Source organism: Triturus cristatus, chromosome 3_2, assembly GCF_964204655.1.
Source record: "Triturus cristatus chromosome 3_2, aTriCri1.1, whole genome shotgun sequence".
NCBI classification, from domain to species: Eukaryota; Metazoa; Chordata; class Amphibia; order Caudata; family Salamandridae; genus Triturus; species Triturus cristatus.
Genome location: NC_140584.1, coordinates 206,126,669 through 206,141,779, shown reverse-complemented (window position 1 = coordinate 206,141,779; position 15,111 = coordinate 206,126,669). Strand labels below are relative to the sequence as shown.

General features: G+C 44.8%; 1 protein-coding gene across 1 annotated transcript in view; it reads left to right on the top strand.

Moving 5' to 3' along the window:
- Positions 1 to 15,111, top strand: part of LCT (lactase) — a 241,660-nt gene that overhangs the window by 81,049 nt on the left and 145,500 nt on the right. The window contains exons 2-3 of the mRNA XM_085647530.1: positions 870 to 952; positions 1,689 to 1,772. Coding sequence (XP_085503656.1) covers positions 870 to 952; positions 1,689 to 1,772 — 167 coding nt within the window. The remainder of the gene's footprint in view (positions 1 to 869; positions 953 to 1,688; positions 1,773 to 15,111) is intronic.

Below are 15,111 nucleotides of genomic sequence, written 5' to 3'. Positions count from 1 at the left end.
ACAAGTTGGTGTATGGAAGGTTAACACAGAGAGCTTGAAACTCACGTTCTTGCCACGCCAAGGGGATAGAGACAAGGAACACCGTTTTGAGGGTAAGGAGCTGCAAGGGAACACTATGAAGCGGCTGAAAGGGAGTGCACATCAAATATGTGAGGACCAAGATAAGTTCCAACTGAGGCATGACAAATGGAGAGGGAGGAAACAAGTGTTGGAGATCTTTAAAAAAATGCATCACAACCAGTGACTTAAATATTGAGGGCTGACACGGCTACAGTAAAAGGCAGAAAGAGACTAATTGTTCCACCTATAAATCCCTACCATACAAACGTCTTGTAAACAGCTTGCTTGCCAATTGTGAGTGGCTGAGAGACTTTTGGCGGATGGAATGGCAGAAAGTTTTTTTTTTAACACTCACTCCTGCTGAGGCTCCCCCGTTGGAAACATGGCTAGTTCCCCTGAGTCTAAATGAGGCAGGAAAAATGCGGTTAGACAGAAGGGAACCACCACTGATTAACAGCGGCTCCTCCATTCCACCAAATTCGAAATACACCTTTATATCTGTGCCCTTTATACCTACCAGGCTTTGCACAATTAAATATGCAATGGTGGTGTTACATAAAATGAAGGATGCGGAATTTTGTTAATCACCGAAAAGATACCTCAAGTGCATTTGTTATTTTCAGGGTCAAAAAGAAAATTGTAGAAATTGTAAAAGTGAACGTATTGCGACAAAATGGAAGAGTTTATATGGAAACCAGTTGATAAATATTCTTAAATGTGCTCTTGTGGACATATTAACCATGCATTGTGTAATAATCACATTTCAAATAGATAGCAACTAAACTGATGGTTGTGGTTCACTTTTTCAGGTGGAAAAGTGTCTGTTGCATTGAGAATGGAAGATATCTTTGAGGGTGAATCTTCAGAATCACAACTGCAGACGCTCATCACGGTAACAACTGTTAGAGCTTGTTTTAAAATGTGTTAAATTACATGTGGCCGGATAAACCATTGGCAGCTCAGGGGCAAACAAACAAGGCATGGTAGAAGCAGCTTGTAGCCAGGTAGACAGGTGTACATTTTCCAGGGGAATGACTCCGTATTCAAGTTAATGGACACTCTGGCAAAAATATACTTCAAAAACATCTTCAACAATTCTTTTGAGATGTTGGTCTGCCCCCAGCCATCATCAATATCCCCCACACCCATCTCCAAGGTCCTCATTCTGTAAGGTGGAGGAAGCAGCCCAGTAGTGCTCCTTCTCCACCAGAGCGACTGGTCTAGGGGGCATCGTTAATTCTAGAGGAGTGGGGGTGAGGCAGCAGAAATAACCCTTATTATTTTTTGGGAACTAACTTACTGCACCGAATCCCACATGTTTTTCTACACCTTCCTCGTTGTTTCACCTGAATATTTTGCGGCTTATTTACAAGCCCCTTGTGCCACTTTTGCGTAGTTTTTAACATGGGAAAAGTGATATACGGGTGGCGCAAGGGGCTTGTATATAAGCCCCTTTGTGTGCAAGTGAAGCATCTGAGTTAAAAACACAATACCCGCAGTGGTGTGGAGTGTTGGTGGCAGGCCGTGGGTGGCAGGCTCATCTAAAGGGACCAAAGAAACGAAAGAGATATAGCAAGTTTTATCACTTCAAGCTTTACTAGGATGACATTTTATTTCTTTGTTTGCAGGAACATATGGATTTTCTGGCTCTCAATACACACTTTAATTGTGAAAATAAAGTCTATTTTCAAGAAAATATGGAAAAACTACAGGTAACTCGCCACGTTTTATTTTTTTTATTCTTGTTTCTGCAATAATTTCTGTTTCGATTTTATGTAGAATATTATGAGCACATCAATGGGATAAATATTAATCCATGTAATGGCTGCATGAAGGCTAGAAATATAGCACCTCATTTATGAAAACTGTTGCATTGCTGGGGTGTGTCTGAAAACAGACGCAACTCCAGCAATGCTTCCTTTCACATTGAGCAAGCCCATGTGAAAGGGCCTGCGTCAGTCTTACGCTTGCGCTAGGCAGGTGTAAGATATTGACGCAGTAGTGTCCCAGAAGTGTCTCAGGGAAATCTCATAGATTTCAGTGCGCCACTTTTACGACCCTTATTGAGGGGGAACGCGGACCCCGCATACATTCAACCTGACGCAGGTATAATGTAGCGCAGGCCTTTACAAAGTGACTCATCTGCTTAGATGCGTCACTTTGTAAATATGGCGCAACGTGGCGCATTATTTACGCCACTGCAGCATCACAAAACATGACGCAATGGCAGAGTAAAAGTGTTGCAAGGCCCTCATAAATAAGGCCCATAATGTCTGTTTAGGGCGTCAATTTATGAGCAATGGATTTAGATCTTGTGGTATTTCTGCAGTTGGCAGCACAGTTCATTCGATTTCTCCACACACCTAATGATACTCAAAATTGTGAATGATTCCTATTACACTTTTAAAACATTACTATCAAATGCCTGTTTAGTGACACCAAAAATCACTCACACTCTGCTCTGTAGGTTGCTTAAGATACCTGGACCATGTCCTATTCTAATAGAGTAGTTTTTAGTGATATTGCATATCAGGAGTCAGCTCTACTTCAGGAACCTCAGTCAGGCAGAGACATCATTTTGACAGGGAAATACTTCAGAAATACGTTATATAATATATAGAAAAAATGATAAAGTTACATATTTCAACAAATAGTAATTTAGAAGGAATAGATGCTCAAACAGGTAAGAGTTTTAGTTGAGTTTCTCAGGTGACAACATCCTGGGGGGGTATTATGGAAGTGCCCCGGGGGCACAACGGGTGTTTGCGCCTGCTTTGCACACCCCCCAGGGCACTTTGGTATTACGAAAGGGGCCACAGACGCTTGTGTGTCCCCTTCTGTAATACCGATAGCACGGGCGCACATATAGCACCATCGCTTCCTCAAGAGTGCGTTCCTCATTTGCATGGGGGCCTCTCGACCCAGGCTGTATTACAAATGCGGGTGCAGAGACAGAGAAGCTCTCAGGAGGCGCACTGACAGTGTGCCACCTAAAAGGTGCTGCACTGTCAGTGGCCTCCCCCTGATTGTAACCCTCTGGCAGAGGAAAGAGGGACCCATAGACACCCAGGCATCCCCTTGCAGGAGGGTGCCGTCATTCACTGCACCCGCCTGCAAGGGGATCTCTAACCCCCTTTAAAAGTGCAGGTGGGTTGCTGCTTCACCTGTGAAAACACGGAGTGGCTTTCAAGTAGCCGCTCTGTTTTTTACATGAACGCGCTGCCCCCAGGGCAACGCAAGTTTGCAGCTGCCATGCGGGTAGCACATTCACCATTTGAGAGGGTGCGCACAGTGCAATCCAGGAAAATGCGCTGCATTTATAATATGGCCCCTGGGGTTAATCTGCTAACTCTCAAAAGCACCAATTGGATGTGTTGTGTAGAAACCTACTCTACAAAAGCACAAGTTTACAGTGCAAAATACCTGCAATTAACACATAGATGAGTTAGTTGCTGCCCACATATTTTGAAAGAAAATCATTATGTTCAATCAGTACCCCTCCAGGACTGGATGAGCAGCAATTTGCTGAGGCTACATTCCATTAGGACAGATGTATTGATCTTAGGGGGTGGCAGTTTGAGGAGTTGTGTCTTTTGACTAAGGGAGATGGTTACTCCTCCTGCACCAGTTTGAAAGGGTGATAACATTGGTTTCTGCTTGGATAATCTCCACTCTATGGGTGATCTTTTGGGCTCTGCGGCTTCTGCTTGCTTCCACCAGATGAGACTCCTTGATTACTGAACATTGCCAGGGCCCGAGCAGCTATTCTGTCTAGACTGGAAATGCCAATGCCATCTAACTGGGACTTCCCATTGGTTCTCTTTAGAGGTTTCAGTTGATCCAAAGTATGCAGTTAGATTGGTGTAACATCTTTGTACATTTGCTCAATGGACACTGCACCGTCTTCCAGTACAGCAGTGGAGACAATATTAAGTATTTTTCTTACAAGCATATAGACCTATTTGTATGCACACACGATTTACACAGTATAGCCCCTCTCATGTGCTTCGTGCCGGGTTACATTTTCTATTGACAGTTTATCACTTTAAAGGTGCCAGGATGGCAGAAAGGTTTGTTTTTGCCTTGGTTGACAACCTCTACCCTGGCTGCCCTTGTGCCACAGGGCAGCCAAGTCCTAGTAATGGTCAACTTGCCCTTTTTAGAGCAGGCAACCATGACTGAATTTCTTTCTCTGGGATCACTATTCATGGCATGACAGAACCAGGCAGGCAAATTATTCAATGGACCCCCAGTGCAGGGAAAGAACTCTTTTCATTTCAGGGTAACTCATATATTTTAACACTGGCACACTCCCGTTTTGAGCGTTTGTTTCTGTAAATCAATCTGTTTCTAAAAACAAAAATGCAGTTCCGGATTACCAAATAGGTAAAGTAGGCACCGGCCTATGGGCCCACAGTTCTTTTAGGGTCCTCGCAACAACGGATCAAAATAATTTTGATTTGATCTTGAAAGAAAATTACAATAAATCTTTCCTAAATTGTTTCCAAAAGATAGAAAAAATGAATCAACTCAGAGAAATTAAAACTTTTCATTAAAGACTCTATAGAGAAAATACTGTATTAATGTAATGTGCCCATTAACAACTTAAACTTCATAAACCAGAGACAAGGCATCAGATTCGCATGACTGTTTGCCTCTTAAAAGCTCATCTTCTGGCAGCTGTAAGTTTGTAAAAAAATCCAGTGCAAACTACATATATGTAATGTACAGTATTGATGGTCATCTCCAATATTAAAAACGTATAGAAGATAATTTGCGAGGGGCCCCTGAAATTTCAACTGCCTAGGGGCCTCCACAGGGTTTAATCCGGCACTGGAGAAATGGGTATCCGGGACCAAAGATCATGGAGCTTGCTTGGTATTGAAGGTAGACTAAGTGAGACTGGCATGGTGGCTGCACTGCAGGCTTGGAGATCTTCACTGAGGAGGAAGGAATCTCCATATAGGGTGGGTAGACCTCTACCGGGAGTGGAGGGCATACCAACCTCTGACCGGGCAGCCAGATTGATCGTCCATCCGCCTAACTCCACGCTAAATGAGGCCAAAGTAACAAAATACGCAATTATCTTGGTTACAACCGATATGCCTCTGTGAAATTATACAAGCCGACTTCCTCCCATGGTCTCATGGCAAGGAATATGCCAATTTAAATCCTACCCTAATAATGATGGACCCTCGAAAACACACAACTCACAACATAGTTAAACGTTTATGCTGTTCACTAAGTCACTGACTGTATTACACTGGGCTTTTCACAGCACCCAAAATCATTGAGGTTTCTTAATATTAGAAGCTTATCTTGTGAGGATACCCCACAAGCAAAAGTGAAGTCATTATCAAGCAACCGCTTAAGTCAACTCTATATATGTGAAGTCATTGGAGGTGATTGGTATTTTTATATTTAACATATTCATTTTATTCTCTTCTGTCAATACATTAAATTCCTCAGCAGTCTGGGCTCCGTACTCTTCAACCACCACAACATCACTCACTCATGTTGCCAACATCGTCAATTCTACCCACCACAATCATTCTCTTCAATTCTCATTCTCCCATATCACTTGGTGCATTCAGCACTGCGAATGACTCTGCTATTTCCAAAGCCAGCTCCTGTTTGCGCATCACTGGTCCTGCATTCTACGGTTGCCTCTAGCAACTAGCTGGACAATCCTTTCCCATCTTGTGGTGCTCACTTTACTCCCTACCTTTATACCTACAAGCAGTGATTCTCTAAAACTCAGTTTTATGTCCCACCTTTCCATTTTTCCCACCACATCCCTTGGTGACATCAACTCATCTTCAGTTTTCTAATATACTCTCTATACTGACAACAATCAAACCATCTCTTCTATCCCAATTTTATTCTAATATCTTCAGTCATAAATCTCTGAATGTCTCTGCACGTTACAACACCGGATGGTTCTTAGATCATTCACGCTGAACTTCACCAAAAGACAGATTGTCAACTTTCCTGCAGCAATGGGTTCTACCTCCATGCCTTGCCCTATTTTATTTACTCCCAAAGCTCTCGCCCTGCACTCCATTGAATGCAAAGTTGCTCCTTCTCTGTACCACGGTGATGACTGCATTCTCCACTTGTACACATACTGCAAGGTCTTGTCCTGGCTCTGCTCCCTTCACTCTTTACACCACCATCCTTGGTGGCTTCATCAGCTAATGGTTCCTCCTACTAGTTGTATATCAACAACACTCAAATCTTCTCGTATTTTCATCTTGCCATCCTCAATCACAAGTCTCTGATTGTCTTACCGCCATCCGAATTTGATCCCTTCTATTAAAATCCTTCAAAATAGGGCTCCTCCTGCTCAGCGCATCCTAGATCCGTCCCTGCCTTATTACTTCTCGTCAAACTCACCACTTCCACCGCTGCCAGATAAGTAGGAGTAATTTTGACTTCAAGATTCTGCTCAAATCTTTTATCGTCACTAATACCACTTCAGGGTTCAGCCGTTAAATAGCTGTATAATTCGACCTCACAACCATAGCACTCATAAAACGGTTGTTTTGTTCAATCTGGAATACATTAAAAGTCTTTTAGTTGGCCTTCAACCCTACCTCCCAATACTAATTTAAGTGTGCTTTGCTATTAGTTAGACACCAAGCTGTCTTCACACTCCTGCTCATCAGATGAAGGTCAGCCTGTGCCAGTTGCACAGTTCCTCTTGAAATGCTCACCAGATATAACCAATAAGAAGAGCATAGGTAAAGCGAAAGGTCATCAGGTTAGCAGAAAGATGACCGATACAGGTGATCAAAGGATAGCAGGATCTGAAAGAATTATGATGTCCAGTATTTATTAAGGAGATTATGTTTTAGGTCTCTTTTGAAGCCGAGGTAGAAGGGGTTGCAGCGAAGGTCCCTCGGAAGGGCATTCCATATGCTAGGTGCATTTCCAGAGAAGGAGCGAGTCTGGGTGGATTTCTTTTTTAGTAGCGGGGGAACAAGGAGAAGAGCATTGGAGCTTCTCATCAGTCTGGCGCTGCCCACTTTTTTGAGTTTATTTGTTAAGTAAACCGGAGATTGAGAGTGAAGAGCTTTGTGGGTGATGCAGGCAGTCTTGTAGATGCATCTTCCTTCAATGGGAAGCCATTTAAGGGATTTGAGGGCAGGCGTGATGTGATAAAATCGTTTGCAGTCGGTAATAAGCCTGGATGCCATGTTGAGTATGGCTTTGAGGGGGACCAGGTGAACTTTAGGGGTTCTAGTGAGAATAGCGTTGCCGTAATCAAGTTTAGAGCAGTTGAGCTTGAATTTGAGATTCGAGTTCAATAGGGGGGACTTGTTTGAGGTTTCTGGTCCACGTCTTGGGTTTGTTATTTACTGCTGGGGGATGAAAGGCGCTGGTTAAGATGTTAAACAGAATGAGATGGCAGTCTGACCAGTCAATGGGGATGATATCGGTGAAGTAGACCAGCTCCGTGCTAGTGATGATTGTGTCAAGTGTGGCCCCTTTGATATGGGTAGGTTTGTTGCAGTGTTGCTTAAGGTCATTCAGCTCAAGAAGGTTAACGAGGCGCCTAACAGTGGGATCAACGGCATTATTCCAATGGATGTTGTAATCTCCTAAAAACAGATTCTTCGAGGCAGTAAGGGGGAATTGAATAAGAAGGTCGGATAATTTGTCAGTAAAAAGAAGAAACTCACCCTGAGGGTGGTAGATATTATGCAGTCTAAGAGGAGGAGAGCCTTTGACAGTGAGTTCTACGCAGAGATATTCAAAGGTCAAGTGTTCAGTGTTCTTCAGAAGGGAGAGTTGTAACTGTTTTGTGGCTTATGGCTAGGCCACCACCTTTTCTGTCAAGTCTGTCCTGTCTAATGATGGAGTAGCCGGGAGGGGTGAGTAGGTTAAGGATGGCCATCGAGTGGTCATTGAGCCAGGTTTCAGTGAGGAAAGCAATGTCAATAGCCTCGCTGAGGATGGTTTCAGAAATATCCGTAGCATGTAGTGCTGCCGATCTGCAGTTAATAAGCATGCCAGAAAGAGGATTAGGGTTATCCTTAGCTGGTTTGAGGGTGTGGATGGTGGTGAGTTGCGCTGGAGCTCTAGGCGAGTTGAGAGTTGAAGGGACTCAGTTGACGCCCACTATTACTGGGATGTTGGAGTAAGGGAGGTGATAAGTCACCTGGGACTTAGGGAGATAGGATTTGCTCTGGGCATCAAGGTCAACAATGGAGAGGGAGCAAACACCGCGGTAAGGCCTGTGAGCCCGTCTTTAAAGGGGGATGGTCGGTCACCTGGCATGTCGAGAGAAGTTGTGAGAACTAGTGGGAGAAGTATCAGAGATTGAGGTGCAAGCCAGTGAGTTAAGGATAGAGAGATCCCCTCTAAGAAGAGATAATTCTGTAGCCAGAGAATTGAGTTTGAGTTCTAAACTGTTCAGTATCTGTGCAATAAAGTTTGGGGGGATTCCCACAGTGAAGGAGGCATGGGGTGAAGGTGGAGGGAGATCCAACAAGGAAAGGGTAAATAGAGACGGGGGAGGGAGCCAAAAAATTAGACAGGTGGTCAATGATATTCAAACAAGTATTTAATGGGCTCAGCGTGAAGTGCTTAGAGTCAGCCATACGATACGGTGAGGAGTTGGGAGAGTGAAAGAAACAGGGAGTATTGAGGGAATAAACCTCATCGTATCGCTTGGAATGGATTTCGTTAGAAGTCAGGACAGTAGACATAGAGGAGAGAGCAGTAGGAGACACAAGAGAAGGCAATTGAATAGGAAGTGTGTCAGAGTGTGAAACTGGGAAGATGGTTGGGTTGAGGTGATGGTCAGATGCCTGAATAAGAATGTTACCAGTTCTGAACACGGATATATCAATTTCCCCATTGAAAGAAAGGGAGGGGGTAGTCGTCAGTTTAATTCCATACATACTTTTGACAGATTTAGTGATAGGAATGTGGAGAAGGAATATCTTTTTCCATTTAGTCGGTGTTTGGTGTAGAAAATAAAGTCTGTTTTCGTAGGACAGGCTGTGGTAGGTATCCACTATTAACGGTTCAGGGTGAAGTTTCAATAATTTATGTTTGAAATTTTTCTTGCCATTCTTAGAAATATTTGACGGATATAAGATGCTCCACGAGTCAGGGCCATGACTAGTGAGAGCAGGATCCGGGGGATTGTGGGGGGACTTTGTTGAAGATATGATAAGAAACAAGAATAGAATAGAAGCAGTCAAAGACAGGGAGGTTTGAAAAACGCTATTCAGGAAGGATTCGGATTAGAAAAATATTCGATAGGGAGAGCATCCACACAGTGCAATAGAAAACAGGTAATGTCAAAGCATCAGATGAAGTCAATACTACAAACACCAGATACTATAACGGTAAAAAGCAGGAGTGGTTCTGTAGGGAGACCCCTCAGAGACCGCTGTTGTCAGAGAAAAGGGAAGGAGACAAATTAAGGTAGGCACAAGGAAGGGGGAGAGGAAAGATTCTATAGTCTGTTGTGCGGTAGAATAGAACGAATTTGGTGACTAGAATTGTAAATTTTAAGAGAAAAGGGAAGGGGCCAAATTAGGGTTGGAGCAAGGAAGGGGGAGAGGGAAGATTCTATAGCCTGTAGTGCAGTAGAGTAGAACAAATAAGGTGCATAGAATTATAAGTTAAGGGAAGAGAAACATCAGAGTGTTAATGATCAATATGGATGGCCAGGAATTAATTCAGAGGATTGGTTGCTCGTGCATAAGGTAGTCTTTCTGGAAGAAGGAAGTCTTTCTTGAATTTCAGTGTCAAAATGTCAGTCCTACCTCGGTTTCAACAGAAATCCGTGCTAGGTGAGTCCTAGTTTCATTTCAATGAGAATTCCGAGTCGCCATCTTGTGAAGCCCCAAAGGTAAAGAGGTGGGAGGCACACAAAATGGAGGGGAGGCACAGGCCCAAACTTAGTGTATCCCCAACCAGGGGCAAAGCACAGTACTCAAAGCATGATCAGAATTGTACTGACGGGCGGGGAGGACCATGCAATTTAGATAATGACGGCACCAGTCGGCCTACACACAACACTGCGCGAGTAAATCCCCTGCTAGGCGAAGGACCAGCAGGAGACTGGGGATTGAGGCAACCGCAAATGGCTTAGCCCACTCACATCAGCTGGAGCAATGAACAAACAGAAAGGTGGAGGGCAACCCTTAGGACCCCGGGGGTCAGCGCTGCAGAATGGATCCCACCGGAAGGTCGGGGTCAAGCGGCAAATTCAGTCTGAGGAATGATGGAGGCAAGAACACAGGCCAGCCCTAATCCAACAGGTGGAATGAACAAAAGGGCACATGCAGGAATCAGCGCAATGCCACAGACACAGAAGCGGACAGAGACCCAGGCAGCCGCGAAGGCGAAACCCAGGAGACCGGGCCAGTTCAGCAGAGACAATCAAAAACAGAACACCCAGGCTGCAGGCACGCAGGTCCCAACAATGAGAGACTCCTAAAACAACATCAATCCCAAGGACAATCTCAACAGCGAGTACACAAGAAACTACCGTGGGCACTCGTCTCAGGTGTGGCCCCCCATAGCGAACTCCGGAAAAAGAGCCTTTCAGCCAACGAAGGCAACGAGCCCTGGGAACGGCACAAAGCCCTGGGGCCGCTCAGCGCAATCCAGCCGTCGAAACCATCACACACATCACTGGCAGCCGGGCCTGCGAGGCCAATGGGGTCAGAGCTGCTAAGGCAGGGCTGTCGCCGACAGTCACCCCACCATCAGAGGCAGTGTGAATTACAAAGGCAGTTGACGATCGGAGAGTCACAAGCCAGGGTGGGCGCCCATCGTGATCCTGCTGTAGCAGCCAGCCCACACAACACTGGCAGCCAAGGCCAGCAAGGCCTCGGGGGTCAGAGCTGTGAAGGCAAGGGTTCAGCCGATAGTCATCTCATCATCGTAGGCAGCATGAATTTTGGCTCTCGATGAACAGAGAGGCGACGGGGGACCGCCGCTGAACAGCCGACAGGGGTCCTCCGCAGCTGTGTCCGTTCACCCGGTCGGTCTCCAGTGGGCCTCCCAACATGGAAGAATCCGCCTGTCGTGAACCTTCAATCAGGTAAGATTGTCTTATAAAGAATTGTATATTCCATCGGTGTTCGCACCCATGAAAACGATCGCAGGCAGTCCAGGACACCTAGTCTCTCGGTAATCTTTCGTCTTTGTAGGTAGAGGGTGGTGGATGGCTAGGCTATATTTCAGGGATTTGCAAACAATGTGCATCCCCAGCCTGAAGCTTCCTAGGAGAGCTCCTCTCAAGCGGCCATCTTGGTGTATTTCAGGCGAGACCTATTGGCGATGACAATGCTTTTTTTCTAGTTGGCAACAGTGATGTTTGACACAAGTGCTTACTGTTTTAAAAGCCTCATCGAACAAAAGTGACAGAAAAGTGTAAGTTATGTGTTGTTGCTATGGAGAAACAATGCTCCTCTGTAATAGATCAAAGCCTGGAGTATTGAAATATGTCAAGCGCTATTTATCAGAAAAGCCAGAAAAATCTAAGGCTTTTTAGCCAATCTATTTGGCTTGCAGTGCTGTAAAATGCACGATTTAGCTGCAGTTATTAACAAATCCTTAGAGAGCCCTTTGGACCTTCTGGGACCTTGATCACACTTGCCACCCATACTCCAAAGCCCCCATCCCTGCATAGCTCATAAAGGACCACACTGTGGAAATGTTGCCAAGGTTGCTTAATTTGATTGTGTGATCCTGGGTAAATAACGCTTATCTCTCTGTACCTGGCACACACAAATAAGAGAGCCTGGCAGTGTCAGTGTTCACCGCGTGGGTTATATAACCTCAGATACAAACTTTGGTGACTCAGGATGAACTCTTATTACCGAGACGCTGTGTCTGCATTTATCCTGGTCTGAAAAGGCAGGGTGAATTCCAGTGCAGCAGGAGACGAATGCAACCGAGGAAGGAGGAATGTGAGGTGAAGCAATCCAGGAGATCTTAGTGAGTTATTACTCATGGCCATTCTCATGGGTGCACTAGGAATGCACATGGGCAACTCTTAAGAAAGCTAGGGGGTAGCAGCTGCTACCACCCTTTGGTGCCCCTGGCACTGCTATCTCTGCCTCTGTTCTCAGGGGTCAAGAGAGAAAAAGTGATAAAAAAGCCATAAAAGTAAAATTACAAACAAACGCACACAGAAAGCCCATACTAGCCTACGGATTAATCGAGATCGGCATTTAAGGATATATAATGTCCAACGTGCAGGAATATAGTATGTGAAGCTAAGCCGAGTGCTGCAACAACAGTACGACTAATATTGATTGATGCTAGAGACAGAGCAAAAGTCAAATGATTATTCCTTTTAGATTCACATTTTCTTTTCTAAAACATATAAACACTATACAAATTTGCTGTGTAATCCGATCATAAAGTAAAACAAGTACAGGGGTGCCTCTCTAGTATTAACAAGAGCTGTGCAGGCGAAACCATGTGTTCACGACACAGGACCAATCCAGCGAATCAAAGAGCGCGCCAAACAAACGAAAAATAGAATAATGGTGTAAGGGGTCATGTAAGAGGGGTAGTCGCCACAACGAGAAAAACACACCCAAAGGTGGGCTAAAGAGCAGCGTATGACCAATAAGAGGAAAGGAATGCAGGAAAGCACAAGAAGGAACTAATGGTAAGCGGTGGGTGTAGTCTAAGCACCCCAATCAGATACAGCATGCCTAGCAGGAAAGCGCATGCGCGCTGCTAGGCTTGACCTAAAAAGGAATCAAAACTTTTTTATACAGTAAGCATTTATAGGGTCCACCGTCTGGGGGCTACAAAACAAACATGCTATGACGGCCCAATAAAGAAACCACCAATGCAAGCAGGGCCCTCCTTTAGCATGGGCGAGCTGGGCCTAGGCCACCAATATTCTGAGGGGCGCACGGAGCTGTGTGCATTTAGGTAATGCCAACAGCAGCACCCCTGTCATCTTGCTCCAGCCCAGTCTGTGTCCCTGCATGCTCATTTCTCTCTGATTTGACAATTAAAGCAGTTTTAATCCTCTATTTCCATACCGTGGGCAATGTTTATGACACCTGATTAGCCTCCTTCCTCGCCCTACCTTCACCCTCTCACCCTTGCTGACACACACCAACAAAGCCATCCTCAGCCTGACGCAGCTAAGCTATCGGTGATTTAGGTGTGGTGGGGGAGGTCCGGAAATGTTTGTGTTCAGGTGCCAGTCACTGCTGAACACAAAAGGAGGCCCCTGCTGCCTTATTTAATTCATCACCATCATAACTTTATTTCGATTACAAGGATCTTAAAAAGTACATTGAAAAAGAAACAGAATAAAGATGCATAAAAACATAAGAGCCATTAAAAAATAACATCTCTTCCATGTATACAGTTGCAATAAAAATGATATACAATACATTTTGAACGTTTGATCCATAGAGCTAACAAATATTGAGCTAAGCCAAAGACTATTACTCTACGGGTGTCTGTAGAAAGAATTCTCAGCACATCAAGGTAGTGGCCAGGACCTGTAAGCCTACACAAGGGATTTATTCACTTTCCCCTCAAGGTCTTATAATGGGGGCAGAAGAATAACAGTTGGACTAGGGTTTCAGGGCTTCCTTTACAAGCTGGACATTTATCATCAGAGCAGTCATTAGGGTGTCACTCATTACAAAACAGTTTACTGGGAAGGGACTTATATCTGAATTGGAGGAATAGTTTATGTGCGAGGGGAGGAACAATTTCGTCGATTGTTTCCTCAAACAATGGGAGAAGTTTAAAGTTCATAAACTCCTGGGTCAAAGTCCCCACCGGATTTGTCACATCTTTCACCAGGGTGGACTCCCAAGAGAGGGTTTTGACCCAGCTCTTCGGAATTGAACGTAACTCCTCAGGACTTGACCAATAAACCTCAATCCCTGATTTTATCAACAGATCTCTCAGAGTACTAAACCAGGGGATTGTAATAACCTTGGACTGTGTCAGAAGGCCCCTAATCACCACTCTGTAGGAGGCAAGCTCCTCTATTGTCCATAGGAGATGCCAGACCATTAAGTGCTTGTAGACCAGCTTGTGGGCCAATTTATTTGGGCCTGAACCAGGTAATTTGGAGTCAGGGGAGTACTGGATAGTAGATTAAACATGCATTGGCATAGCCAATAGGTCTCGCCTTTGGGACCTTATAAGTGTTTAACCATGCAACAGTTGCATAACTAAATACCTATAAGGTCCCAAAAGCGAGACCTATTGGCTATGCAAAGCAGCCGTGCGGCCGCAAAAGTGATCGCGATCACGATCAAACATCTAAGCGGCCGCGAAAGTGAAAGTAATCGAAGTAAAGCGCGCGCGCCCGCACACATGCACTGTAGCTCTAGGCTGGCCTTTTAGCACTTTTTGGAGCCCTCTCAATAAGTCTCGCCAGACCAGCGCATGTGCTGGGTCAGGCGAGACCTGAAAAGGATCTAACACAGTGATGTTCTATAACAGTAGGATAATCAGTGTTCCCGCTACCCCACTTCTGCTCCATATAATACTGCTCCTAAGGCTTTGATGTTATATATTTCTAATGCTGGGGCCACATTCCTAGACACCGTATTTTTATAAATCTTGCTTATGTGGGTGGTCTGCTGGGTTAGGGACGACTGTGTTTTCTCTATAAGGGGTGCCCAGCATAAGTTTGGAGTTAAACGGATCCCCAAATGGTCAAAAACAGAGACTAGTTCTATTTATTTCACTAGCATCACCAAAGGTACCAAATTTCTCTCTGCCCACGCCCTGGGTGCTATTTTAGCAAAGGCCGGCTCTGGCTGCGAGACAGTGACAGCCAATATAACCAACCAAACACTCCCCTTTTAAAAGCATACTATCATATCCCTTCCATAAAATGTAAATATGCAATTACAGAAGCATATGCGCTCTCAAATGTAAAACTCAAGGTATTCAAGTATGCTTTTCCCACCAGGAGCTAGCAATAGGTGCTCCTAGGTCTATCCTGCCCTTTAGGGGCCTATGAAGGCACTGGTTGGATATATGAAAGCACTTCCAGGCGATACATTGAGACATTTGAGG